This window comes from Odontomachus brunneus, unplaced genomic scaffold (genome assembly GCF_010583005.1).
Source record: "Odontomachus brunneus isolate Ranch 3 - 2012 unplaced genomic scaffold, Obru_v1 Obru_scaffold_140, whole genome shotgun sequence".
Classification (NCBI taxonomy): Eukaryota; Metazoa; Arthropoda; class Insecta; order Hymenoptera; family Formicidae; genus Odontomachus; species Odontomachus brunneus.
Genome location: NW_022639590.1, coordinates 221,840 through 248,582, shown reverse-complemented (window position 1 = coordinate 248,582; position 26,743 = coordinate 221,840). Strand labels below are relative to the sequence as shown.

The 26,743-nt window shown below is 42.0% G+C and overlaps 2 protein-coding genes and 1 long non-coding RNA gene across 9 annotated transcripts in view; 1 reads left to right on the top strand and 2 right to left on the bottom strand.

The window, feature by feature from the left end:
• Positions 1-5,864, bottom strand: part of LOC116850270 (cadherin-23) — a 40,594-nt gene extending 34,730 nt beyond the window's left edge. Inside the window, exons 1-3 of one of the 2 annotated variants that reach the window (XM_032828337.1) lie at positions 5,410-5,864; positions 4,780-5,017; positions 246-522 (exon numbers count right to left, since the gene is read on the bottom strand). In XM_032828337.1, the coding sequence (XP_032684228.1) occupies positions 246-447 (202 nt within the window). In that variant the 5' untranslated portion in view covers positions 448-522; positions 4,780-5,017; positions 5,410-5,864. The remainder of the gene's footprint in view (positions 1-245; positions 523-4,779; positions 5,018-5,409) is intronic. The other variant, XM_032828336.1, reaches the window with a different exon arrangement.
• A 491-nt stretch (positions 5,865-6,355) lies between these two features.
• The window catches only part of LOC116850261, a 108,353-nt gene continuing 87,965 nt past the window's right edge, over positions 6,356-26,743 (bottom strand). For both annotated transcript variants that reach the window (XR_004379293.1, XR_004379292.1), the window contains exon 3: positions 6,356-6,772. This is a non-coding gene — a long non-coding RNA (uncharacterized LOC116850261). The remainder of the gene's footprint in view (positions 6,773-26,743) is intronic.
• The window catches only part of LOC116850258 (tensin-1-like), a 79,688-nt gene continuing 64,559 nt past the window's right edge, over positions 11,615-26,743 (top strand). The window contains exons 1-3 of one of the 5 annotated variants that reach the window (XM_032828303.1): positions 11,615-12,114; positions 13,384-14,029; positions 23,515-23,595. In XM_032828303.1, coding sequence (XP_032684194.1) covers positions 13,991-14,029; positions 23,515-23,595 — 120 coding nt within the window. In that variant the 5' untranslated portion in view covers positions 11,615-12,114; positions 13,384-13,990. Of the gene's footprint in view, positions 14,030-20,690; positions 20,743-23,514; positions 23,596-26,743 lie in introns of those variants that run through there. The other 4 variants (XM_032828302.1, XM_032828304.1, XM_032828305.1 and 1 more) reach the window with 4 other exon arrangements.

Here is a 26,743-nt window from a genome sequence, read left to right as displayed (position 1 = left end):
TAATTTATTGCTTTAGCAACTTTTTGCAGGAACAGATTTTTTTGTTATCATAGCAAGGAAATTGGCAAAGAAAAAGTGGTTAATACAACAAATTATGTTAGTTGTCCATATGTAGCAGATCTTTTTTTTCCGTGTATATTTATTTGGAGTCGTATCATATCTTATTCTTAAAAGAATTGTAGAGTTAAAAAATGACGGAATTATGAGTGTGCTTTTTAGAAGAGACGTAATAAAATGATCTTTACCAATTGGAGTCTCGGGTCCTTCCTTCAGTCTAAGCACGATCTCTGTTTGTCCATCTATGAGAAATCGAGGAGGATTGTTTCTAGCCGAGCAATGCGTCAACAAATATCCGAAAACCAAGTAGAACAATTCTATTTTAAAGCGGCTTCTCTTGCAGGATCGTAACAGCCAAGAGGATGATTTCGCTTGCTTATCCGACGTCATCTTGATCGAGCAATGCTTCTAATCGACATGGTCGCTTTCGCAGGATGTTCCACGATTAGATCAGCTTCCCGCGTCCTGAAATCGGTACGTAAACCGAGCGTGCAATTGCCGACAAAAGTATCGTTGCGAGTAAAAGTTTATGCTGTCGAAAATAAGTTAAGCTAAGTGGAAATGAGTGGATTAATCGAAAAGTGGACTGACGTGAATCAATAATGTAGGACAGAGGCGTAATGCGTTATTATATCTATATAGGTCACATATTTCTTTCACAAAATATTCTTGCATAGTTTTTGCGTTTCCCTTCTACATCTTTTCCACAGATTATACACACATTGTGTATGCATACATGTATATTGATCTATTTACTAGGTATATTTAGTTTAATAAGTAGTAAACTGGCATCCACGCTGAGCGGTTGCTTTCTCCTCGGTAAAACGTCGTCTTGATGCAATGTCAAGACTGCCTAGTCGTGAACGATCACGGAGATTAAACTGGAGTGAAAGCCTACCGGAAGAAACGACGTTTTCTCACGGCGCTTAAATTGTGACGTACGAACGCATTATGATTAAAAGAGAATGATTTTCCCAACTAGACCTCCGCCATTCATTACGCAAGGTACACTTAATGGTTCGGTACTCCTAGAATATTACACAGCTAACGAAGCGATGATATAATATCTTCCATCTATCAAATCTTCTTTTGTATATTAATCTCGAAAAGATGCGCGCCACGACTCAGAACGAATGAATTTTCGCGCTAGAAAATTACAAAGTTCAATTATGCGGAAGGATAACAACATCTCGTACAACTGCTCCAATGAATTTTTTAAGAAAATTCACCGTTTAGGAAAACCTACCCGCGGGAACAAAGTAATAACACGATCGCAGTTTTAAAATGATGCCAAGTAAATTTTCGTAGATTTTTAGCGTATTGCGAGAATTGCAAGAATGCACGGCGATGAAAATTTTGAAATTGTGCCAGCTGAGACGGTTTTAGTAAGAAGAGCGATTCGATATTAAAGCACATATCAAAAGAATCGCATTGCCGCGGAATATGGATTACTCAGCGAGTACACATTCGAAATTCTATTGAAAATTTTAATTTTTGAATCTCTTTTCTCTGCAGTTCTGAGTTTGCAGAGATTGATTTTTCGCGCTTCTTTTTTTTATATCTCCCATAGAACAAAGAAATAATATACATACTTTTTAATGGCACAAATTAATTCATTAATATAATTAATAGTATGATGGTATATTGAGGAGTAAGAGGTAGTCATCCGGTAATTTCCCGAGACATATTGAAAATTCGATTGAAATCAATTTTAATTTTTTAATCCCTTCTCTCTGCAGTTCTGACCGTTTGTAGAGATTGATATTTCGCACTTTTTCTTTTGGGATCTTCCGTAGAACAAAGAGAAAATGTATATATATTTTTTAACAGCACAAATTAATTCATTGATGTAATTAGTAGAATGATGATATATTGAGGATTAAGAGGATATCCGGTAATTTCCCGAGACAGCTGACTGCTCGGCAAGACAGGTAGGCGGAAGGAATGTTTGCGCTGACCCGTGCTCGTGTAAAGATTCTCCTTTAGGATAGCTTGACACTCAAAGAACACTGACTGAGCGCGCCGAACGGTGCTCCTCTTGCCAACAGAGTGTATCGGCCACGCTCTTGACTTTTAAGACTGCTAAATAACAGGCTGGCGCGAAGCTTCTCGATGTGCGAATACCCGCATATTCAAATACGCACGACGTACGTCCGCTATCTGATTTCCAGGCAAATAAAGACTGCTGCCTTCCACACACAGGAAACGAGTCGGACTGATGAGTTTCGATAAAGGAATCTTTTTTACACTCGGTAGCGCGTCGTCCGATTCTAATTAATATTTATGCATATGCTTTTAAGATAGTTCTTTGGAATTCAGATGACGTTACAATTTCTTGTTAGCGTGTCATAATAATTTAACATGTGCACGCGATTTTCTTCGAGATCTGCCCGACGATCGATATTTTCCAAATGCGAAGATCCCCGATCGTTGCTCGGCTTTATCGGCCGCGATTAGTTACACACGATGATTCACCTAATCCTTTATTATATTGAAGTGCAACATTTGAATACATGGCGCGTACGAGATCGCGTGACTCAGATACTCTTCGAAAATTAACTCCTTATAATTGCATTCACCCTCGTATCGCGAAGAGTACTTCGAAGAGATGGATCGATAAGGACGCGCCACAAACGAGGGATAATTTTATTATTCGGCAACGCCGGCGATGTTTTCTCTTCTGCTACTTCTTCTTTCATTTTTACTTTGCTCTCATAGCGAAAACTATTCTCGTACACCAGCCGGTAACCGCACCGCGAATGGAAACTTGCATCTGCATAAAGGAAGCTTTCTCCATGCACGTTGCTTCGAATAAAGGGGCAGTAAGGTCGTATTTCCAGCGGGGCAGTCCCGAGGTGCGTGACGTCATTTCCTACACCTGCCATGCATGCTTCCGAATGATAACACCGTCCGGGATATTGACATACACCATAATACTGTCTGTTGCCCGGCCAACCCCATACAGAATTTCCTCGCGTGACGGGCTCCCCCACACCATGGGCACATGTGAAAAGGATCCTTTCGGTGGGTGCGGGCACGCCAGTCGCGTTGTAATATTGAAAGGTTTGCTTCTTTTTCGGACAATATTCTGCTATAGACATGATCGACATAAGACTCTTACGGAAAAGAGAGAGTGCGTGCCAAAATAATCTCTCGGATAAATCTCCCCGGAACAAAACCTCAAGTAAATTTCTTTCTTTAGAAAATGGAAATTTTGCTGCCTCGATTTTGCTTCCTGTCGGCGAGAATTTGCTTGCTTTCCATTAATAGGAAGTGTTTATTTTGAAAACATTTCGGTTAACTGTATTATTTTATGCAACAACTATGAAAATCTAATTTCTTTTTGAGAGAAAAACAAATAGCTCGAGAACAGTTAATGCACCAACAGTCTTCGCTAACAAAAATTTGCGAGTTCTCGAGTTCTCTGTTACACGACGCAATTACAGTCGGTGTCACGACCACAAACAGATGCTTCTACCGCGAAGCGTATAAGTAAAACGAATTTCCTTTTCACACTGTGCTACGATGGAACGTTACTCTCGTGAGAACGAAATAAGCAATGTTTCGTCTCGTAAGAATTAATTACTATGGGACACAATGGCGTCGTGTGACTACTCAAAAACGAGAAACACGATGTCATAACATCTGCATAACCGAATTGATGTGCGATTTACAAACTTGCGTCATGACAGCATTCTCGTCGAATAATTAATATGTCGTCGTAAAGAAATTTGGGTCAGTGCTAACTATTGTCGAGTGATCGGTGTGATTAGCTGCTTTAACGTTTAATTTCGATTTCGTAATAAACGGAAGTCATGACACGTAATGAACGGATCGAAATAACATGCAGGAAAAATCCGCGAATAACGTGAACACTTTTAGTTGGATAATTAATAATAGCTTTGAAATAATTTCACGCAAAAAATATTCACAAAAAATATACACAAATGGCGCAATCTTATATTCATTTTTATACATTTAAAGCGCATGTACGCTCGTTTAAGTAGAAGCTACCGAGTAAAATATGAACAGGCCGCAATTGAGGCCTTTGCATATTAAGAATTATGAGCTCCATTCGTTCGTGTTTTACATACTATAATTGCGATAACGTCATTTGAATCTTTCCATCGAGTCTTCGCTTGTTACTAAAGCTCGTTGAAAACTGATGTGTAATATTAACTGAATAAAATGCCTGTGCTATACGTAGCACAAGGTCGGCTATCGAGAACCAGCTAACAATAACGCTGATTTCGCGGATTAAACTTTCGGCGGTGGTGTCAGATAAGCATTAATTGCACGTCAGATTCGTGAGATTCCGCACTGGCATAATTCGTATCAGGGTGTCGACTGTGATGGACGTGCTGTCTGTCAATGTCACGTTTTAAAAGTTCTGCGGAACTTTCTAAAAAAATTGCGAGCCTCTCCGCCCCTCCGCAGGTCATGCGAGCCCGACAAAAGGGACGGGATATTGAGATATGAAAATGAAGAAGGTATCAATGGATTTTATAACTGCCGCGCGAATATTTTAATTGCTCGAGCTAACCGATCGATAAGTTTTCTCGTGGAAGTATTTTCTCATCGCGAGCCGAACGTATCCCGCCGAATCGTTAAGTAATATCTTTCATCGCGGAGAGAAATACGAGTCTAATTATCTCTCCACGCAAAGATCATCTCCATGATTACGAACATAATCGCGTCCGCATGCGTGTGTTTCATACTTACTGGAATTATCAGGATTTTCGAACGATGTATAGTGCGAGGGCGGGAACAACTTCGCTCCAGACATGAAAACGAACGTCTCTATTTGCACAATTGTTTTACCGTGACTTGGACCGTCAGCACATTGTCAGCGTAATCGCTAAGCGCGCCAAATGTATTCGCACGCCCAGGTGTGTCAGTTGTGTGTTCACCAATCGGGGGCCGAGTCAGGTTTGTTTTGTCGTCGTCGATGCTTTTTGCGCTAAAATCGTCGACGTGAAGCTATTACCTGTATTTCTTCTCGAGCACATTACTGCATAACGATCAGCGCACTTAACCCTTTGTCACATTATGACATATTAGTATCCTAATACATGGAACACCTATTTCTTCATAGTTTTTTCTATATTTTTACGTATATCATAATCGGTTTGTGCGATATATTTAATATCGTTATGTTCTTAAGAAATTGTGTACACAAATAACAAATATTTTCCGTTTTTGGGAAAAATGTTCAACAAAAAAATTTAGCAAAATATATCCAAGAGAAAGTTTTATGCGATAAAGGGTTAAAGTTCTCGAAGGAAAGTCTTTCGCGTCCGTCGTTAATTAAAAACGGAATCTCGCATGATCCAGTTTCAAAATTTGAATTACCTTGAGCTGATTCGTTTTATATTTCAATCACACTTTCCGCACGATATACGTAACGTCACACGTCGCTATCTCCGCGCTCTAAATGCACTCAACAGCTGCATCGCCAATCGAGATCGCGTTTCTCTCATCTTCGATCGCGCGAATCAAGGTATCGACGGACTCGTTCGTCTAATTCTCATAGAACTGTGTCACACTCGATCTCCGTGAGCGCGACGCTCACCTGTACGAGCGAGCTTACGATAGTAAACTGAAGAGGTTCGAGCGAAGCCAGCGTGGTTCCCGTCGAGAGCGCGGATCGTTGCCTGGCATTCGTTCTGTGGCGTGAGCACTGACCGTGCACAGAACACCACAAAACGTACGGTTGTTCCAAGTTAAATTCAGCCCGTCGTGTTCCCCGAGCCGTGCACCGGGGGATCTCCCCCCCGTCACAACCTCCGGTCACCTGTGCCACCTCGCCGCTTGCAGGGGAAGATATTCGTAGGGATAGTGGGGCACCGCCTGCGGAAAGTCGATCGTTGACGGGAAAGAGGCGACAGAAGCCGCCGATTATCAGCGCGATGGTTTTTTTGTTTTTAACGGAGACGAGCACGACCGCGGAAATCGTCGCGATGGTATTTTTTTCATCGGCACGATGAGTCCTTAACTTTAATCGTGACAGTATCGGAGATAATGTGAAAAGTAAAACAGCCAAAATTGAAATCAGATATTACAAAAAAAAGATAATTTAAGGATAATTTAGAATGTAAAATGTAAAACGAATTTGATCAAAGGTGAAGTGAAAATCGCGAAAGAAGGTATATTACTATCGTTCAAAATTTGAAAGAATAATCGGCCGGCAAAAAAGGGAGAAGAAAGGAAAACTAGAAGGGACTGAGGAAGGGACTGGTTTTTATTTCGTTTTGATTAATTTTTGTAACATATTTTTATTTATAATAATTCGGATTAATACACGGTATAATTGTAAATAATGTTTTATTTTATTATTATTTTTTAAATAATTGTGTGTTAACAAAGAGAATGCATAATTTAATATTCCATATCGTGACAAATGCTACGTTAAATAATGTAAGTTCTATGCAGATGCAGAGCAGAAATAGTTTTTGAACTAGACAATATGATATCAATGTAAGATTCTGCTTTACCCTCAAAAGATGCTATCAACAAATAGTATCGCGTGAAAACTAGAGTCTCCCGCAAGTTGGTACGAACTTAGAACGTAGAAAAATTCGGTGATCTATTGGGATCCAACTAGACATCTGGATTACCTTGTACCTACTGTGAGTTAAGCTCGTTGGACCTGACTAACCGGCTACGTTCATCACTTTCAGCATCGTACTTCAGATGTCGCACACTTTCCTGAAACCTGTAACATCAAGCACCGAGGATACAATGATTTTTCATATAGCGTATTATAAAACAGAAATAACAGAAATATGATAAAAATGATCTTAAATAGACAGAAATAGAAAGAGCTGAAAAATTCAAATTTGACAAAAACTGTCGCTGAAGATGTAACACGTGTGTTGACAAAACTGTTGTAATTTAAACTTATATATTCCAAAATAGATATTATTGCATTTTACACTTAAAATATTAAAAATAATCCGAATATTCTGGAAAATAGGAAATTTTAACCAATATCGTGTATTTATATATCCAAATATATAATACACATACAAGAGATATATTTCATTTTCGTAATATACAAAATATATTTCAGCAAGTTTTAATTATTTTCCTAAAGTTTACTATATTTATTCCGTTTTTATGAAAATTAAATATATTACAAGAAACTGGTTTTTCATGGTCTAATTATTGTATGTAATTGCTAAAAAGGGAAATCGCTGCTGCCTTAAATCCTACGAAGATCTACGTTTCATCGCTATTTTGCGACAACTCGTTCAACAATAGTTGCAATTTCTATTACATTCGTATCGATTTACATCAGATCCTTTCACAATCGTCAAATTTGTCACTGCCTCCATCAAACATTCTGCTTTGAATGTCACTTACACATTCTTGTCTCAAGGTTTTTTGTTTCAATTAGTCATAGTGGCCCGTTGCGTTACGTGATCTTTACAATCGTGAAATCTCGAGCTAGTAGACCTTGACAACGCTCATACGGCGGATCGTGCGTAAAAAGTATCATAGATAACATTGGAACAACGTATCAGGGACTATTCTGAACGAGGATGTCATCGTGTAGGACGATGTAGCAATAAATTGTCTGTAAATATAAATGTGCGCGGGCTGTCGAAGTCTCTCGTGTCATCCACTCTTCTACCTACGTCGAACCATTAATCCGGATATCGCAAGCGTCGCTTTCTCATAATTTGTTCCGTTCAAACTCGGCACATGTCCACAGAGAAAAATGAGAGAATAATTTTAGTATTGCCGTATTTCAGTATTCGTGTCTTTCCTACGTATCATCTCGCTCGCTCCTTCTACACATTTCGCGATCGGCGACGTGTATCAATTCTAGGAAGTTTGATTCTCCTTTAGAATTTCAACGATCCTTTGAAAACTATCCGTGACGTTTTTTGTTCGTGTCAAAAAATTCTCATTCCGTTGATGGTCGCCATTTCGAATCGCTAAAAGGAGTACGGCCGATGTATCAGGAGCAGCTCAGCGGAAAGGAGACGTAACTGTGCTTTAGTGCATCAGCTTTCCACATTTCTTCCTTCTCTCCTTCCTTCTGATCCTCGAGCAGCGTTCGCCGTTACAGCTGTTGGATGCTCTTTTAAGCGACAGCCGCGGAAGATAAGCACAAGGATAAAGTATTAACATAGTGCGCCTCTTTGCAGTTCAGAGTTCTACTTCCCGTATCATTTCTTGCTTGCGACAAGAGCATACACAGCAAGAACAGTACTCAAAGCAAATATATCGTTGAAGTTATAGCCGTCATATAATTCGTGAAGTTTAAGTCAACGTTTTTAAGGTCTACGTGACCAGCATGTCGTTACCGACTGAATTGTAAGAAAAACAAAAAAAGACGAGCTTAGAATTCGGTGCATGGTTGTTATAAGATGTTTATATTTAAATTTTCACATATTCCTTTATATTTATTTTAGAAGTTTATATTTTAGGGAGCATAATGTATTATTTATAATAAAAGAGAGATTACTAAGAAAAAAAGAAAACAGTGCAAATATCGTGGAAGAAGAACTCAAAAGATGCATTTAACGTATCGAGCTGTAATGTACATGGAGAGAATATTATAGTTTTTCTTCTATATTTTTTTCAATTTTACTGTGTTTTTAGTAGTCCAGAGATAGACTATCGGTAAGGTTGACCTCGCTAAAGAACGTAATAAATTTGTTCTGCTAGAAACATAGCAAGTGTTTTAATGGCACATTCCAATTCTTAAAATATAAATAGCACATATGAAGTGAAAGGACAATGAATTATTGCAGGACTCGATCTGTTCCCCGGTTACAAAGTCCTACAGTAATTTTTATTATAACATTCTCTCCGAGTGGTTTCTTGACGAGTACCTGGCCAATTGACGTATCTCTGTGTTACTTCGATTTTATGTTATTAGAAAACGTGCATCCAAGTGAGCTGCGAGCTATTAACCGATGTCACTCCACGTCGGACTGCAAGGTCGAACTATCGGAGTACACGTCAGGATACACATTGCCGGCCAAATAGGATGCGCGTTTCGTCGCGGTGTGGCGACTGTCACCCGATCTCGTCAAATATTGCCTTTGTATCGCTTCTCGTGGTCGCGAGCGCAGGCTCTTTTTGAACGATCGTCCACTCGCGGCTAAGTATGCAGCCTCGCCAAAGAGAGTGTTGCCGGTGTACCAGAAGAAGTAGTAGAGTCGAAGAAAAAAAAGCACACACATACACACAAGAGGGGGGGAGGGCAGCGGGAGAGACGTTGGACGTCCTTTATTCCAATGCATAAGCGTGCCTTGGTACAGGCATTAACCTTCCCTTCCATTTTCTCTCCTTTCTCTTTTCCTCGCGCGCCTCGCGCACCGCGGCTATAGTCATCGGATTCTCTTTTAGGGACCGTGCTAAGACTGCCAGATGAAAGTATATAACCGGTTCGCAGCTGCAGCCAGACTGGAGACCGGGTATCGGCCGGCGTGCAACTGGCAACCACCGTACCACATCTTGTGGCACACACCATGGCGCCAGGAACGGATTCGTCGTCCGTGGTTCCAACAGAGAGAGCACGTACGATCACCTCCTGCGGCTCGTCGTTTTAAGAACTCTTATCAAGCATTTATGCCGCGGCACCGGCGGGTCTAGAATACGACAATAGAAAACCCCGAGATCCGTTTTACGAGGAAGACAGGGGGTTAGCTGAAGTATGGACTCGAGTATAGCGAATGATATGTTATGTCGAAGGATTCGTCGCGCGATAATTTCCTCACGTTGCCGATCGGCGATTGAAATCGGTGCGCAATTGTTCGCGTGACGATCGCGTTAACGCAATGGCCTCACGCATTCGCTCTTTCAACCCTTCCGCGATTAAGAGGGGTATCCCTAATGCCGCGCGTCACGGTTGTCTTCTGCGTGTTACGCTTCTTCGCGCGAGGGTAATACGATATTTACATATCATAATATTATGATGAATGTTCCGCGAACAAAATTCGCATGCGAGGCTGCACTTGATACAGCCGCACGCGTATTCGCAATCTTTTTTCAAACCAGATTTTCTTCTCCCTAAAAAGATGAACAAACGGTTGAAGGAAATCCGCAAATCACCCGTGAAACTATGATCAAGCGACTAGATACGTGTCACAACAAAAATGCAAAACAAACGCCGTACAGGATGTCCAGAAGGTAACGGCAAGTAGCCACGTAGCGACGCTTCTGGAAATTAACTTCTCTTTAGAAGAAAAAGGTCAAAGTCCTTGTACGCGTGGCAATATTTCAAACTTTGATGTCTCGCGTTCCGATAGCGAGTTCGCCAAGTGAAGAGAATGATCGCAGCGCAAGATCCAGCTCGAGCCGATCGATGAATAATGTTCCATTATTCATTTGCACGCTCTTATAGCTCTATTTGCGAAAAGAGATCGGTTCCGCGCCGATTCCATTAACGTTTCCATCAACGCGGATTGGCTTCGAAAGATGCATCATCCCTCACCTCCTGTCGAGATGACCTGGGACATCCTGTAGCAAAAGCGATTGTCACAGCGGTTACTGGAAGAGCAGCGCGCCATAGTGACGAAAGATACTAGGATCTACGAGATAATCATGCATAGCGCTGCTCGGTTCATTACGTTTAATGATCACCGCGGACATGAGGCGCGCTTGATCTTCCATGACGGAATAAGGCGCGTCCTCTGACAGGATGTTGTATCAAAATTGAAATAGCACATAAGTATAACGTACGATCGGCTGGCGTGAGCGGAGATCGATCATAATCATGGAACGCTAAAAAACGCGCCAACGGCACCGATAAAGCTTCCCCATTCCTTGAAGCTGAAAAGCTCTCTTCGACAATTTACAATCTCCCATCGTTAGGTCGCTCCAACGGTTCGGAAGTGAGCGCTATCTCTGGCAGATGTATTTAAACGACACGTTCTCACCTATAAATCTATTTCGTCCGACCGTCATCTAATTTTGCGTTTTGCGCGATATTCGATCGTGCACAATGGAAGCTCCGAAATTTCGAGCAACATCATGGTACGCTGACCGGAGCTCGAAAAAGCGACGAAAAGCGGCGCGTTGACAAATATATTAAATTCAATCGAATGTCACACGAACGCGGCGAATAGATCCATCGTCTATCGCGACATTGATTGCGGACGAAATTGAACGAGTCAATTCCAACGAGATGGATGATAAAGAGTCTCGGTTGAAAATTTTCGGCCCGCTATCGTACGCACTACTGCACTCGACGCGTGCATGAAGCAGTTCACGAACAAGAGAGAAGGAGAGAGGAACAGACAGGGTAGAGAGAAAGAGAAGCGCAAAGAGAGAGAAAGAAAGAGAGAGAGAAAGAGAGAGAGAAAGAGAAAGAGAGAGAGAAAGAAAGAGAGAGAGAGAGAGAGAGAGCCACGTCAAGGTAGGAAGGTTCCTGCGAGGAGCAGTCGGAAGACGCAAGGAGGTAATGTCGCCCAGGTGCTCGACCGGCCTCTGCCGAACTCGCCTCCACCCCCTCTCTCTTCCGTTACTCCACGGCTTCTTACTCGCTCGTCACGACGAGTCGGTCAGTTCCTCCTTTTCCACATCGCGAGATCCTTCCTAGGACTACGTCCTTTCCTCTTATCCGTACGCCATTGGCCATTAGCGACCACCGTCCGCTGTATCATCGGGCCTCGGCGGTAAAGGGACCTCTCTTGCGGGTCCTGCAGGCCAGTCTTCCGTCGCGCGTTCACCGGTGCTCGTTTCCTCGAGTACCACCGGACCACCGTACCGGAGGATCGTGTCCTCCTCGCCATGGACCATGTGATTTCGACGGAAAACGACGCGTGTTTCTATGGTGACTAGCTCGAGTGTGTGTCATGTCACGTGGCTCAACCTGGCGATAAGAACGGTGCGAACGATTAAGGAACCCGTCGTCGCCGGCAGTCCTCTCGCAAGTTCCACGCTTGTCGGTCGTGCGTGTCGCCGATCGAGGTGTACGCTCCACAAGTTCTCGTCTAATTTATCGTTGTGAACGTTGTTACGCGCGCACGCGCATCATGGGATTCGTCAGACGAGCGATTCGCCGATCTGGTCGCGATCAGAGAGAAAGAGAGAAAGGTGACACTTCAGGTGCACGCGCCACGGTGATCTATCTATGATAGTTGGCCTAGAAACGCGACACTTGTTATGGATTGACTCGTGATTTTGAAAGGATTCACCTCTCGACCTTGAATACCGGATTGTCCTATGAACACGATAGCGCCTGCTCGTGTATCGCGAGAGGAGTTTTTTTTTTATTTCATTTTTTTCCCCTGAAAATTGTGTCGTACGCACAATTCCGTAGACTGTGAGTGAATTCTGCGGATATAACTCGCATGGCAATTGAGATTAAAAGTGCGTGTGACGTGCATGATGACGGACATATGATATTTAAATAAAGTGGGTGGTTGTTCTCATATGTTGCGCGTTCTCTCCAGTCAAAACTGTGTGTAAGACCAAAGTAGCTTTAATAAAGTAGTGCGCGCAAGCTCGACTTTAATTGATACCTGCGCGATACCGATACCGTATACTCCGGGCAAATACTCCTCGTAATTGAGCGTTTAGCTTGGCCGTTCCTCTGAGATTGAAAGGCCGCCATAGGGTAAAGATGTGTATTTACGAGTTTGTCTCGCACCGTGTTATTATTCCCATATCGTCCGCGTACGGGGCCACGAAAGTTCAGTGCGGCGGGTTCGCGCAGATTGCGACTCGCATAGTTATTCTTGCTAAAATACGTGACTCCTCAAAATCGAGTGTCGCTTTTCCGTAGGGTTTCCTCGTATGTGTACGCGCAACAATGGACATTCGTGAGAGAGTATCTTCATTTCTGTCCGTTCTTCTCTGTAATGGTAGACACTTCTCCGCACAACAACTGCAAAGTTCGTGTTACCAAAGTGGAGGTGTTATGAGAAAAGCTGCGATCCTGATAACAACCGGGTCGATAAGTTAGATTACGCGAATCGCCGCGAGTTTATGTGCGCTTCGTGCGATAATAATTTCCTTCCGTAAATATTTTATCGGCTGTCGAAACTTCTCGATACATATAACGAACTCCTAGATACACATAACGATCATCGCCTTTCACGATCACGTCACAATTCGGTCAGTGCTCTGTTCCAGACAGGTGACGAATGAATATCGCAACTGTCGTCTGATTTAACTAAAATCCGCCATTACTTGGACGCTCTGCGTGGTAATTAAATATTATAGTTGTCAATGAGATATCACATTCGGCACATAATGCAAAACAAATACGTGCTTTCTTGCGTTTCTTCCGACGAGACGCATGCTTCGCGCGTTGTTCGCCGCACCGAACTGGCTAACGATACAAACCAGTTGGAATTCCAGTTGCAAATGTCATCCTGGCTATCATACTAACGTGCAAAGGTCGACCGGTCTTTATTTCTCCCGCGGCCGGCGAGTAGCGCCTCATTGGAGCGAGACTGAAAAATTCGACTCGGCGCGCAAAACCGGCGATTGTTAATCGCTTAATTTAATCGTCGTTTATAATCGTCTGAATCGTGCGTTTATAATCGTCGGTGATCATCCGGCCAATTATCGCAAACTGTGATCGCAGTACTTGTGCGATTCAACAGTGGAAAGTTCTTCGACAGTGCTGTCGACGCTCGACGGATTTTCCGACGATGGGACTGAAGCTGCACGCTTAAACTCGAAAAGGATTACACCGGGAATGCATTTTTCCCTGGATGCATCGTGGTGCGTGACTACAGCCTTTTTTTCCCGAAAACTAACGGCAGGTGGAACGCGATGGTGAAACGCCGTTCATAAATCGACGTGCTCGCGCGGTGCAGAACGAAAACGCAGCGACAAAACGCGCGTCGCGCAGTGGCGTGGTGAATTTTAAAATAGTTATCCCAAGCGTGGCCAATGTACTGTTGAGAATATACGAAACCACCCGGTGCCGAGACCAGATGGGAAGTGATGTATACTTATTATGGCAGAAACGTTCTCGAAGAGATCCGTCGCAGCTAAGGTAAGTTTCGTCGCGATTTATCGATCGTAATCAAAATATATAATTATATTATATATTATCCCGAAATAAATATTTCGGGATAATTTTAATACTTTGACAATCGCACAACAATTCCGAACGATAAGAACGGCAATAATTAATCCCCCATACGATCGATATACAGAGAATAACGCTTTGTTGAAAAATCATTCGGATGAGACGATGACGTAGATTGCATCATGTACACAATGCGATCACGCATAGCTGTCCAATTCGACAACAAGTAGTCGTTCCTTTCGCGATGATCGCAAGCGTACAGCAAAGCAAGAGCATACGAACGCCGAAATCGAGGGAAAGTATCACGCTCCCACACCAGCTAACGATATCTCGTAAACGTGGCATTGACGTATGAGAGGCTTTTAGCTGACTACAGTTATTCGTCCGAGGCCTTTTAAGCGCAAGTCAGACGGGGTATGTAATTTTCATGTACGACTCTCTTCCTCTTCTTGTTCTTCCTTTTCCCGATAGGCTGGGCGCAACGCTCGTGACACGCACGCGGCCGCATGCTCGCGCATTTTGCATGGAACCTCGCACCGTGTGCGCACCCGTCTCGTCTCGTCCCGTCTCGTCTCGTTTCGTGAGCGAATATGAGCGTGTGTAATATGAGTGTGTGTACGCTGTAGGAAATCTCTTCTCACACTTCCTTCCCGTAGTCATGCCTTAAGGAAGCGAGCGGGTATAAATCTTCCCTTATTTCGCGTCGTTTCTCCGCTTAGAATCGCGCTGGTCCTTTTGCGCTCGAAGCTGTCTCGGACACATTGGACTTTGACTGTCGCCGTGAGGACGGAGAGAGCAGTGATCGAATATTAATCGACTGAAAGGACTTGTGCGATTCAAGAGAAAGGAATTTACACGCGTGCGTACGCAACGCGCTTATTATACACGTCTACGTACACGGGAATAAAATTAGTATCCACTTAAAACTGTAGTATACTCGAATCAACACAATCATTGTTTCACATATAAACAACGATATTTAATATATTCGAAGAATTTTCAAGTCCTCAATTTTAACATAATATTATAATTTTATTTGAATATTATGATAGTTTGGTAAGAATCACGATTATTTTGATGATTACTTCTTCCGACATATTTGAAGATATCATATTCTCGATCCAATATCTTCGACTTTCCATTCGTGAAAATTATTTTCGAATAATAAGAATATATTTCTCTTTGTTGAATCATATAACAAGCATCGATGCAAGTAACTTATCTTCGTCTAACGCCATCTCACTTGAAGTTTATATATAAAAAATGAAGTATTTGATCAAAATAATGTTCCTTTTTTCTGTGTGATAAGAAGGAAGCAAAATTTTAAGCGAGAGGCCAAGTTCAAGGGTCATATCGAGTCGATATCGAATGCACGATACTGCAATGCGTCGATATAACCGGGGTTTCAATTTTACACGTTTAAAATTTTATTTCGCTGGTATTTGCAGAGCAGTAAATAATGGATAATGGCGTCACACGCGCCAATCCGCATAGCGCGAAATCTCGTCGCTCGTCGCTCAATCGATGTCGCCAAATCGCGTGTGCGCCGTCGTGCTTTATTCCGTTTCGAAAAAAACGCTTCTATTTTTGCTCTGTTTCGCTAGCCGGCGCGCGTCGATCCTATTAAAACGCGAAACATGAAAAAGCAATCTGCGACAGGGAAAACACGCTTACGTTTATAGTGGCGTGGCTCTCTATCGGCGTGCTTTTATCGGCGTACTCCGTCAGCGTCTTAAGAATCCACCCGACGGACTCGCGCGAAATTAATTCGCACTTTGCGGATTTTTTATCAATCATACACCCAGTCACGGCTCCGCCGTAGATCGCGTTTCAAATTGTCCGTGAAACACACGCGATTGTTCCCGCCATCCTCGGCACACTGACAGCACATTGTAATCGTACAATGCCGGCGTAATTTAAAACTCCTCGACGCGCGTGGCGCGTCCGATGGTAAAAGCAGCGAATTGTGTGCAACGTATTCAACCACTCATATAACAAATATTCGGCTCTTATCTCGCGAGGTTTTCGCCATTGTTGAAATATGGGTCATTTTACTCCGTTAGTTTTCAGCTCACTTATAACTTTTACCTCCTCGCGATAATTCAGAAAATTTCAACGCAACAGTCGCGTCGGATACTCATACTTGGTTAAGATTTTCACCGGAAAATTGCTAGTTTTTTTTAAAAATTTGCGTATAATTAACAAAAAATTATATCTTTTATTGTACAATGTCCATTTTTCTATACGCATTCTCATGATTTTGAGAAAACCTGCGCGGATTTACCCTCTATTTCGGCAAGACTAACCTTGTGGTGTAACATTTAATCATTTTACGGAGAACAGAATATTCCCTTGGGGAAAGTAAAAACTTCTTGCAACCATGATGAAAGTTCAAGTTCGCGATAAGCTTTCCGGAGTTCCCTGCTGTATCTCATCCGAAAGACAAGGACTCGAGAGTGGCGCTCTTTCAAAAATGAAAGTTCGACTGTAGAAGTGAACTGCAATGAAGTACAGCGATTTCTCAATCATACGATCCTTATGAGCGATGATTCGATTCTCGTTACGTGATGCGCCACTTCGAATCATTAAAATGCTGCGCACGTTTTACGCAACGTCCTTTCTATCCTGCGTCAGTATTCTCCGTCACGACTCCAGTGACGGAGCGCACGAAAATGTCAACAGTTACAACGTGACCACGCTTGGCAAGCGCGGCGAACTATGCAGACTCGCGCGCGGATGCAATTTCGCTCGCGATAATGCAACGAATACAGTTATTATCGCTGATAACTGACGCCTCGTTCACGGTCCTGCTCACGGCGAAATCAACTCGGGCGAGAATTCAAGAAGCTTTTATTCAAGCAGACACAGCGCATTCGATCGCTATCTGTACTGAGTGGAAAAGATGCTGCTCGGAATCGATGCCACTGCATTGAGTTCCGTATCAACTGCAATTTCTGCGCAGTCGATTCGTGAAAGAGAGAGAACGACGGACGGCAGAGATACGCAGTACGATTCTAAAAATTTCGCCTTCAATGTTATGTTAAATTATACATCTCGCGATTATGCGTAATCACGTAGTATTTTAATCTAATCGGGTGCCGCGAAGCGACGTGAGAATTGATGTGCTTCCCGAATCTCATTTAAACGAAAATACACGTCGCTCGAGTTAATTAAGAGAGAGAGAGAGAGAGAGGGGGGAGCTGCTCCTTTAAATGTCTATATCATTTGATAGGCACGTGACGCTCCGAGGAGTCGTGTGCGGTTTATCTCTAAAATCGACTGCGAATCGACATCTCTGAAGCGTGAAAGTATTCGGAGTCGGATCGTATGAGAGCAACAGTGAACAATGACACGATACGTTTTGCCTCTGGCACGCGGCGGTTAATCGACTCTCCCTAGTTCCGCATAATTTCGCAAAATTCAACGGCCAGTGAAAGTGATCCCGACCATGTGCGATATGCCTCTCGCGCGCGGCATAAACGGATTTACCGTTGAACAGGAATGACCCATTCGCGATAAATGTGCGTATAAAAGATTACAACAGCTATTCTCCCGGCATTCATCGGGGCACCGGCTGCTACAGCATTTCGTGATTCGAATATAATTTGGTGCGCCTGATAAATCGATCTAACAAATCCAATCCGCGAAAACTCACATTTTCCGCACAAGTCGCGCGCAAACAAAAAAATATATAACCTTCAAATTAATAAAAGAATCGCTTCTTTAAATTGCCAAATCTTTTAATATTTTCCTGAAAAATCGATTGTTTCTCTCTTTTTCCATGGAACAGAAAGAATTGTTATTGAATTGAAAATTGAAATAATATGTATTTGTGAAGTAATATTATTCGTGTACGGAACTCAACGAAAATAGAGCGAACGAATAGCTCTGAATAGATCGCGAAGTGCGATTTTAAAAAGGCGATTTACCGTAACAACCTTCACTAATATGAAAACGATCTTACAGCCATTGGTCGATATTCTCGCTGGCCTAATTGTATATTTAAACGTGAAAAACTGCAACAGGTGATTATTATCGTTAATGAAACTCGCTCGGCCACGGAATATGCTGGTTTTCGCGCGCTCGCGGCTTCCCGACGAAAGTGGAGCAAGTGTTCTCGGCCCGGCGGTAGGGCGAAATTAGGTACTCCACGGTGCTATAGTGACGAAAATTCCGTCAACGAGCTCGTTAGCCGCATGCTGCAATTTCGTTGGTACACGATGAGAAACGGGAAGAGTTAGGATTACTATCCCGCAAGATACGCCCGACCTCGCGCCATCGCTTGTCGGCGTACAAAATGTTGAGCAATTAATGAAATACGCCATTAAAGGGATGAATAAGCAATGGTTATGAAAACAAGGGCATGTGAGAAGGTAGATTGCTAATAACTGGGAGGAAGATTTGACGCGCGCGAGAGGCATATCGCAAAGCGTTGTTAGCTAACGCAGCGTCTACGGAGGATCATAGTTACTAAGAAATGTCGAAAGTCACATCCGAAATATTTGATAGTGTACAGGTGGGATTTCCTGTTACGTTTGGACTTTGCCACCGTACGTCTATGTGTGTATGCGTTATGTACCAATGCTGATCAAATATTCGAATCATCCTGTCCTCTATTTTTGGAATGCTGCACACAGAAGAAAAGGATATTTTTCGATCCGAGCAGCATCTTTTCCACTCAGTATAGATAGCAATCGAATGCGCTGCATCTGCTTGAATAAAAGTTTCTTGAATTCTCGTCCGAGTTGATTTCGCCGTGAGCAAGACCGTGAACGAGGCGTCAGTTATAAGCGATAATAACTGTATTCGTTATATACTATCGCAAAATTGCAAATATCCCGCCCTGCACTTTTGGAATGCTGCACACAGAAGAAAAAGACATTTTTGTTTGGAAGATATCACTATTTTTACGGGTTAATTTCCAAATGAGATTACATAGCGTTAAACAAAGATAAGTTACTTGCATGAATATATCTTATACGATTCAACGAAAAAAAATTTGTGTTCTTATTATTCAACAATTTTCATTTAACAGATTATTCAAAAATTTTTATTTAACGGAAAGCAAAATATTGGATTGAAAAAATAAGCAAAGATTTAATTTTGCTAGAAGAATTTTATCGCCTTAAATATAAACAGTTATTATTGAATTGAATATAAAGTATTGATGCAAGTAATTTATCTTAATGTTATGAAATCTCGTTTGAAAATCAATATGCAAGAAATAAAAATATTTCCCAAACAAGAATGTCCTTTTTTCTATACGGAATACCGCACATTGACGTGAGCTACTTTCCGCGTTAAGAATTCCAATTCGACGTAAAAGTATTCCATTTCTTTGCAGCTACACGATCACGCGATTGTTATCGCGACGGGTTATTTTGATTTGAAACAGTCTCTCGGATACATGGGAGCTCGTAGTAAGCCCGCTTTACGGTACACCTTTAAATCGCGTATCGCGGTATTTCGCAGTGTCATTACATCACATGGCGTGTATTTACGCGCACCGGAGAAGAGAGAGACGCGTATCTCACAACTTCAGTTATAAGCGATCGAATAAAATAACCAATGTATTTCGCCACCGTAAAATATATCGTGGATTTATGGTGGCGTAATAATCGTAACGATTCCTCACTGGCAGAGCCTTTGCGCCACCGGGCGTCGCGGCAAAACGGGCCACTACATTCTTCGATTGTCGTGATCGTTCAATCGATTCATTTTAACGCTCGTTTTAATGCCTGCATGATATTAGCACGGTCGATTGCTCCCGCGCCGGTGGAAGTGCGGTAATCGCGGAACAGCAGCAACGCTGTTTGCGTGGCGCGACGCGGAATCGGCTTTTATTAAAAAAAAAAAAAAAACACACGAGATGATAGCGAAGAAATTACGCGCACACGGGATAACTGGTTTTAATCTATAAATGGACGTATCTCGAGGAAAAAAACATTCAGCTGAAACAATTTAATTATTGATTAAAAAAGAGCGAGAGGATTATTTTAATGGATGTAACATAATTTCGATGTGAGTAAAATTATTTTCGAAAGTTATTGAGAAATTCGATTGAATTCGCGTCTCTGTTTAGCGTCCGCATCAGCTTTGGCTCATAAATGTCTCAGGTCACACGTGTTAAAGCAGACTGTTCCGCGTGTAGAAGATATCATGAAATTTTTCGCGGTTGTGCTGGGAATTTAAGAATAAGAAGAACGCTTCTAGGCACAGAATGCTTTTTTCAAGGCATGAATATTTCCATTCGACACGTAGGGGAGTGTATTTATATGCAACAAACCGTCTTCCACTGTGACCCGTTGGAGGATCGTATTTCTTTCCTTTTCCGAACATAAAAATACCGTAAAAAATACTGCGTGTCTTCGCTTCCCGATTCCGACCTGTGAGCAATTAGAAGGAACAAGAGATCACTTCGCGTCCGGTATTCACAACAACAGCTACAGCAGTGCTATTTTAAAACATCTATGGAATTCCTGGCGAGTATTTCATCCGTTTCTGCAGTGGTATAATATTTCAGGAAAATCCCAGCGATTCCGAGAGGAGATCCTACCAGAGACAAGTTCGACGAAACACAACAATGAGAATCATCCGGGTGAATTAAACGCGGGATTATGTTGCGGTACGAACATGCCGATCAAAATGCTGGCAGCATGAAAGATCTGCAAGCTCAGGTACCGCGATGGAATCGTAAATTACGTGCATATTTCACCGTACGACCATACAACTTTCTTTCTCTTTCCCTGTCAAATTCCCACTCGTTTGTTCATTTATATCTTCTCTCTTTTTCTCTCAAAATTTTAACTCGAATTATATATAAAGTAATTTATCTTGCAAATACTTAGCGTTTACCGATGTTTTTGCTGCAAGTATCGTGTGAGGAAAATTCTGTAAGCGATCTAGCGCGAATAGTTTCCAGAATCATTGATTCGAAGAATATCTTTAAAATGGCGTTGGAGACAGAACGGAAAGGAAAGATACAGCATACGTAAACCGACTCCTATGAACGCATAATTGCGTTAGACACTATTATTTATTACGTCTCTGAAATCTACCCCCTAGTGCTTTTATTTATCGTCGTTATATGGAGGGTCGCTATTTTTATCGATCATATAATCGACGCGCGACACGTTTGACCGGACGGCAGAAATGCCCCTTTTGCCGGAAATATGAAATTCTCTAGCATTCTTTATTTATGAGAGACATTTTTTCGTTCTGGATACTTTCCTGATCCCGGAAACGTCAAGAGTTATTTGCAGATAATAGACAGACGTGTCAGATTCACGTTGACCAATCACTTCGCAACAGTCGTTGAATCGACTTCACGTAAAATACTCAATTATTAACGTCTTCTTAGTTATTGACATTTTAAAAAGATCACCTGGTTCTTCATGCGATCAGCATTACAGTTAAATCTCTTGTCTGCATTCAATAATTCTAAGAGAGAACTTCACAATGAAGACTGAATAATCCAACACTAGTTGCAAGAAAAACCAAACTTTTCCACACGGAGAAATTTATATTTTGGGAGCACGTATTATTTACAATAAAAGAGAGAAATAAAAAAAACAGTGCAAACATCGCAAGAACTCAAGTGATGCATGTATATTTAACGTGTCGAGTTGAATGTACATGGAGAGAATATTATAGTTTCTTTCATATAAATTCTTTCCAATTTTGCGGTGTTTTTAGTAGTTCAGGAATAGATTATCGGTAAGGTCCATCTTGTTAAAGAATTTAATTGAAAACAACTTCATTAAAAATAAAGTGTTTTAATAATGCATTTTAGCTCCTAAAATATGTTAAGTGAAGAGAGATAATAAATTATTGCAGAATATCGATCTATTCCTCAAAATTAGTATACTAAAATTCTCTCTATTATAAAATTTCTACTATGAAATTCTCTCCGTGTCAAAGTGTCAATGATTAAGGGAGATCAATAATTGAATGTTTTATCCTATTTTTGAACCGCGTTTAATATTATGTATACTTAGAATCGATAATACATCGAATTTGAACGGAAGAAAGATAGAGAGGAGTGTAGAATCGATAGAAATTTCATAGGAAACGTCGAGCAGTCTTCCTTTGAACCGTAAGGAAAGCGTTTGCCTCGATCAAGGGTAGAAACGAAATTTGGAAGATTTCGTTTCGGCGCGCGAGGGCAGGAATGATCGCCAGCCAAATTGACTATCGAACGGAAACGTCGGCGGGCGTAGGCGGAGGAAGGGTCGCGTTCCGGTGTGCGAACGTCCTCGAAACGGAAAAAGGAAATTAAATTCTTGTCGTAGGTTAGGCCGGTCTCCCTTTATTGTTCTCCACACGACGTGTGCGTGGCGTTATAGTTTTCGTGCTATGCGACGTCGCCGTCTGGCGACTGCCCGCTGCGCGACCCCTCGGACCAGGGTTACGTCGACAAGCCGATAATTATTTCCCTCAGAACGCGAGAGTATAATAGATATGAGAAACGTAGACGTGGAACAGGCACGAATACAGTATCGTTATATTAAGCACGCGAGAGTAGATGTACGCAGAATGTTAACATAATATGTGTAACATACACGGAGAGAATATTAGTCTTTTTTTCATATAAATTTTTTAAAATTTTACATTGTTTTTAGGAGTAGACTGTCGGTAAAATCTATCTTGCTAAGAGATATATTTCTCTAAAAACATAGCAGATTTTACTAAAAATACAGCGAATGTTTTAATAGCATATTTATATCAAGGTGCATAATGCATTTTTACAATTACTTAAAAAAATGTTGACTTAAATGCAGAAAAAATTACTTTCATACCAATGTTAGCATCTTTTTTAAGCACTCTGTATAAATAGGATATGGAATGAAAAGATAGTGAATGAATGCTGCAGGATGTTCACCTATTCCTTAGTAATTTTCACTATAGAATCCCCGCCGTGTAGAGAATATTTGACACACTTGGTCTGTTCTTTTCAGCTGCACTGCTGAACTGGTGCAATAAGTTAAAGTGAGACAAGTATATTTTTTCTCACTCTAATTTATTGCACTAATTCAGCAGTGCAGCTGAAAAGAACAGACCAAATATGTCAAATATGTTTGATAAAAAGCCATCATCCAATATACTTCAAGTTCTTATTGCGTGTCTCTCGTGGATATTGACAGTAATCGTATCTGAATTCTTAACTGTTTTTTTACAATCTGAAATTCATTTATTCGTTACTCTACAATCCACCGTTTGATACGTCTTGTTAAGTCTGTCAATAATCCCCTCGCGTTAAATTTCCGCGAGTGGTGTTATCGGACGTTTCCAAGTTCCCTCGAAAGAAAAAGAAAAGCATTGACAGCTATATCGAAAGAATCTTATCCGATGTATCATGTATACATATATACATACATATATATATATATATATATATATATATATATATACATATATATCGTTCTAACACGAAGTTCTTTCTGCCGTAGTACATGGGTTCGTTTCCTGTGGCGATTCCCGACATTGCCAGCCGCGCGGAATTTGTGCGCTCCCAACTGGAGATCCTCAGAGTAAGTACTTTCTCTCGCGAGATCTTTCTACGTATCCTTAGAAGCCGTTGACGATCCTCGTTCGGTGTCGCCTTCCTCCTCGCGAGGAATATCGTCGTTATTATGCGAGAACGTAACGAATTACGTCACCGAAGTGACATTGCTTTCCCCCCGGTGATGATGGCGAAATCCCTTCCTTCCGGTAGTGAGCGCGGCAAGACGAATTATATTCTGGCACGCCTCTTCGCATAATAAGGAGCAATAAGATCCTAGGATAATGGCGCGACATAGCAGCGGGCACCCGCCACTTTCGCCCTGTTTGTTTTCCCGTTTTGCATGCATGATGAATTCGCCAGTTTTATATTCAAATCGTCGCGCGATCTTCGCATTACGGAGGATACGCGGTGGTACACGCGATAAGCACATGGAATGAAGAACGTCTCGTTTTTTTTCCCCCCTTTTTCTTTTTTCCTCCTGAACGAACGCCGTAAGCGCGCACAGGATGACGGGGAGTCGAACGGTGGTTCTCGTGATAGAGGGAATTATTGTAAGCCTCTCTATTACCGTAAACCTAGTAATGACTCTCGACCCTGAAGGGATCAGCAGAATTTCGGCTTTGAGTTTCATCAGAGTTGAATATTTGCCTGCGAGCGTGAATAACTCGTGCCAGGAAGTTCCTACTTAATCCTCAGCGTACGTGTGCAGACGCTCGTGCGCGAGTATTACGTGAATAACGCGCGTTTACGGGAATGCGCCGCTACTCGCGCAGCACTTTTCCCGCGATACTACTCCATTAGGAGTATACGGCCGCATACCACGTTCTTTTTGTACAATTTTACCTGAACGCCCCGACCACGCAAGGGAGATTCGCGTGTGGAGTGCGTGTGTGTGTGTATGTGTGTGTATTACAGGACGCGATGACGTTTCTATCGCGCGATTTTTCTCCCACCTTACGACGTGTGTTTGCCAAGGCAGAGCCGTGGAAGCCGGTACGGAACATCGCGAAATAATTGTCCGCGCGTTAACGCCGGGTGTATCTCCATGGATTTAGATTTTAATTGTACATACTCGCGTCGGGAGGTTGGACGAAGGTGTAATGGCAGGTAAATACGCACTAACCTTGTTAATAAGCTTCTAATTACAATTGCTAATCGGTCGACTTCGGCGGACCGGTAGAACCGAATGAATCTCTGCGGACCAATTTTGCTGCCAAGATTCCCTTGGCATTGTATGATCTCTCTGTTAATTAGAATTTTAATTACTGCGCTGCCCGGCGCGCCTTTTTCGAAAGGCCGCGCGTCACAATAGAATCTTGTTCGGGAGAGAGACAATCGATTTCTCCGACTCGTTCGCGTAAGAACACCGCTTGACAACGCCTCGGCCGATGCGCGACTCGGATCTTCTTTCTTGCGGATCGAAAAGAATCGCGAATTCACAACAATGAAAATGAGGGAGTGAGAGACAGGATGTGAGCAATCTCTAATACGTAACGAGTCGTAAATTCGGCGAATTGCTTACCTATCTCGACGCACACACGATGATCGTTCTCATTGAACGCATACTTTTACAGATCGTTCCCTATTGTTATCTCCCATCGTAGGAGATCAGACTTTCAAAGAAGCGTTTAGTGTAACACGCCGTAAACGCGCTCGTACATTACGGCTCGCCCCTTCAACATTTATATTTATATGGCGACCGTAAATGAGGCGAAAATCATGCTCGGTTGGCTGAGAGACGCTCCGCTGGTCGCCCACCCCGCGTCAGCGGGGTGTCAAGCTCAAACTACAAGCTCGACGGCGTTCGCAGGATTAGCCAAGAGAACCAAAATTTCGGTTCGGGGTAAGCTGGACATTTTAAGAGGCTAAGTGGAGTTTGCCACCATAATCGGTGTTATCGCAAACGTGTTCCCAAACTTATTATCCCAATAGCTCTTCGAGCCCTCTTCGAAATGAAGTTACCCCAAAATTCACAGACGTTTTGATGCCTTTGCTTCTCTAATTCAAATACTGCTTCGTTGATTCTCACCGTCAAACACGTCGAGCTTACAAAAATAGACGCGGGAATTGCGCGTGCATCTCGATTTGCGAGAGCTTCATCTATATCGCGTCTACGAAGCATGTGAATCGTTTATAATTGGTCTTTCAGTTTCTCCCTTTACATATTTGACGGCATAAATAACTCGCGGATATGATGACCCTAGCTAGATTAGTTAAGTGGACGAATATCCGACGCAATCGAAACGATTATTCCGTTGACGTATTTCAGCAATTATTTGCACATATTTGCACACCGGCACATTTAAACGGAACGTTATGCTCGCCGAGAGATGGAATTCATTCGGTAAACTAATCAGTTTACGAATAATTGATATTACTCATGTAAATAATGCATTACACGCTAAACTCGCATCTCTAGTTGATCTCGCGCAACTTGTCGTTACCTCATAATATTAATATGAATTAATGCAATGATTCTTGTTCAATTATACACGGGATTTCACGTTTTTGATCTACGCCAACGAAAGATTTGTTATTTTTTGCATCGAGTTTTTGCATTCGTTAAAAATAGATAGGTCGGAAGTTCAGCCGGAATCTATCGAAACGAAATGAAATTTTAACGAATCAAGTGTTTCGCTTTTGCACAAAGCTATTTTTCACTTGGGCTGTGCTCTCCGTTATTTTATTCCTGTCGCATAAATATTAATGCTCGTAACGTCCACGGAACCGAACGACAGTAACAGAGTTTCATTTATTTGAGTTCAATACTGGTTTATTCGATGGCCTCAAGTGAGAGAAGCAGGCACGCGCGTAAAAGAGCGAGAGAGATTGGGAATCAGGAAACGGCCAAATTACCGGACATGCGATTTTCTCTCTGCTTCTCTTGGATTTTTATTAGTCGTAAAATCCAAGAGCAATAAAATATTATTGCGTGGTCGTCGCGAGTAATTCTATCAACCAGACGCAAAGTGGCATGAGAAATGCAAGCTTCATTCACCTCTCCCGCTGTGCCAATTTAATTTTCGGGCTTATTTGGACTGATAACGTTTCTGGAACCTTCTTTTATGCAGTGCATCGTCAAAATTTTGGCTCAGAAACAAAGCTCCACACATTGCTTTCGTATTGAACAATCAGTCTCCTGTGACAGTCGAAATTTGAATATGCATAAAGTG